Source organism: Pteropus vampyrus, unplaced genomic scaffold (assembly GCF_000151845.1).
Source record: "Pteropus vampyrus isolate Shadow unplaced genomic scaffold, Pvam_2.0 Scaffold18, whole genome shotgun sequence".
Taxonomy (NCBI): domain Eukaryota; kingdom Metazoa; phylum Chordata; class Mammalia; order Chiroptera; family Pteropodidae; genus Pteropus; species Pteropus vampyrus.
In genome coordinates, this window is record NW_011888799.1 from 11,554,107 (window position 1) to 11,557,141 (window position 3,035).

Sequence of the window (3,035 nt, forward strand, 5' to 3'; positions counted from 1 at the left end):
TTCTAGTGTGTTTCAAAGTCATAAACATGGGAATATTTATATTATCTATTTTAGAAGGAAATGTAAAGAATTTATTTAAGTTTCAATTTGATATAGTGAGTAAAAGAGTAAAATTAATAAGATAATTCTTTCAATAAAAAGTAGTTTTGAAGATCATGGATAGATTTATTAAAAATATTTTACCATTGGTGAAAAACATGTTCACATTAAAATAAAGGAGTTATCACTTACTGTTGGTTCTCAGAGCACGATGAAGTATCTGTTTTATTTCTAGGAAGAAGGAAGGTGAAAAGAAGTTTAGAGCACAATATGTATTACACTTATTTCTGTTTTAGCAAATTCTGGTTGTGTAAATAAACCTCTGAAATAGAATTTTTTATCTCATTATCTTCAAAATTCATTGCCAGTTGTCTAACATTGTTTTTGACATCATTCGGTTCCAAGACAGCTTTTAACATAAGTAAAGTTTGCCCTCCTTCCCTAACTAGCCCTCTCCTCTTTTAAGGCACATTAAAATCTGTATGCTGCCTTTTTGGCCTTTTTGGTGTTTTTTTAATAACCACTGAAGACTGGCTGGTCACCATGAAGGTAACCAGGGTCCTAACCTACAGATAAACTCCTGTGGCTCTGCTTTCTATGATGCTTGATTCCCAGTTACCAAACTTCTGTAGCTTATTGGTTAAGAGCATAGCCTTTGGAAACTTCAGTTCTGGGAAATCCTCTCAGATATTCAATTTTCTCTTCTGTAAAATGTGGATTATCATATCATGGGTTTGCTTTGAAAACTGAAAGGTATAATATGCATAAAACATCTATTACAATGCCTGGCATATAATAATAAATAAAAATTATTAATATTTTTATTATCTTTTGCAACATGTGGTAGATTTTGAGTTCATAAGATCATTCCATAAATGCATGTTGTTTGATTGAATTGCTAATTCTAGAAGTGTTTATAAGAACTGTTGTTACTTCCAGGTGTTATAGGGAAAAAAAATCATTCATATAGGAAAAAAAAAGATTCAAATGTTTAAAGGCCAGTTCTAGTAGAGACCTTCTGGCTAGCTTTAGAAAAATGATGTACCCTGGCTGTCGTATCCTCATCAGCTCATTAAAAGGCATATACATGGGCCTGAAGATTTGTATAGCTTATTCAGTAGGTTTGCATTAGATGACCCACAATTTCATAATTCAAAAGACCATTATGCCACATACTCCTCCATCCTACTCTCCTCTCCCCTCCCCACTCACCCAACCTATAATTATCTTTGTTGCAACAATGAAAATGATAACAGTTTTGGTGAGAATATATTCAAAGAAAAAAATGATCATATTTTATTCATTTAAACCTATATTCATACATAGTTGAAAAGCTGGCTACCATTTTTTCCCTTGCTACTTACTAATACAAAAGTACTGTGCCCTTTCTTGCAGGTGTTTTAAAACCAGGATAACATGGTTCTCCTAGAGTGTCTATAGGAAGAGCATGGTGTATGGTTTCATAATCCTAGAAAAGAGAAAAGAAGATATTTAAAATAAAAATGTGAAGGATAGGTTGAAAATAATGTCTGTCACAAACTTAAAACTTGACTCTAATATTTTATTTGTTCTCTAATACTTTATTTATTTCAACTCACCATTAAGACCATAATTCCCTTCTAAGATCAGATTGTTTCGATGTCCTGGTATTTCATTTGGACACTAGCAAAGAAGTGGGCTTCTTAAAGAAGTTCGCTTTATTTGTTGGCTTACTGCCTTGGAATGTCATAACATATTTTCAAGACTCCCAATTCCTTATCCAGGCCTTTAACCCACACAGTTCTTTAGAAGATAATTTCTGTGAGTAGTTACCCACATAGTGAGTATTTACTACAAGGATCTGGGATCACACCTCTTTCTCTTTATGTCTTTTTCTAGAAGCCAGTAGATGACACAAGTCTAGAAGATTCGACACCCACAATTCTAATCGTTTTAATATACAATTTCTAATAACTGCATTCAAAACATAAGCAGCTAAAATTTTTAATTTAACCTCATAAGAGGCCAGATTTAGACATGACTTCAGCCTTCTGCTATGACTCAGAGCTTTTCATGTAAATAGAATGATTTATCTTTTAAGATAGGTAAAGAGTTTCGATAGGATAAACGTAGAGAGGCATGGTCAACGGTTGGTGGATCCACATTAAGCAACCCAAGGAAACACTCTATCTCTCTGCACTGAATCAGAGGATGATGTGCAGAGTGCCAGAAGCACATGGTTATCAGAAGGCCCCTCTGCTCATAGATCTTTCTCTCCCCTGTCTTCACCCACCTCTCCGGCCCTGGTCATTTCGTTTCCCAGTCTGCTCTAATTCTTACCCTGACTCCAGAGCCCAGATCTTTCCGCGTTAGGGCGGAAGCCAGAGACTGGCTGCAGCTCATCCCTCCTACAGTGTGTGTGAAATACCCAGCCATCTGCGCACGCCCGCAACGTCATAGAGTTTTATGCCATCAGCGCAGACAGCGGATAACTGAATTCTTCCTGCAACTTTTCCATCACCCTCTAGGGCTGCACCAGAGAAAATCTTACACATTTTCCCTTTGTGAAAAGCAGAGTACTGCTTACTCTCATTACCATCACTTGATGAGGAAGGTAAATGTCTGCTCAAACACTTGAAAAGTATGAAGGAAGATGGAGATAGTATCAGGACCCGAAATGCTCAGAAGGTGGCCGAAAAAGAGGCATTCCTTTACAGACAAGATCTGAGTTAACGCGGGTCAGATTTTAAAGAGCGGATTGAAGAAGTCCATAGATATTTAAGTTTTCAGTTCAACACCAGTGTGGTGCCAACAGTGAACTCGGGGTTACATAAAGTTGACATTTTGCAGGTTTGCTCATAAACGCTTCGCGTTCTTGCCTTTCTTCTTCTTTCCATAATAGTTTTGTGGTTAGGAAATTCAAAAAGAATAACAAAAACAAGCCTTAGAAGAATGCCCAGAATTCCTGATCCAAGGCTACTGGCTTCAAGATTGGCAGGTGTATCCAGGATTGGTTG

At 36.6% G+C, this 3,035-nt stretch overlaps 1 protein-coding gene across 1 annotated transcript in view; it reads right to left on the reverse strand.

Annotated features, from left to right (window-relative positions):
* CRISP2 (cysteine rich secretory protein 2) overlaps window positions 1-2,421 on the reverse strand; it is a 15,956-nt gene extending 13,535 nt beyond the window's left edge. The window contains exon 1 of the mRNA XM_011354844.1: window positions 2,359-2,421. Coding sequence (XP_011353146.1) covers window positions 2,359-2,421 — 63 coding nt within the window. The remainder of the gene's footprint in view (window positions 1-2,358) is intronic.
* Window positions 2,422-3,035: the final 614 nt, after the last annotated feature.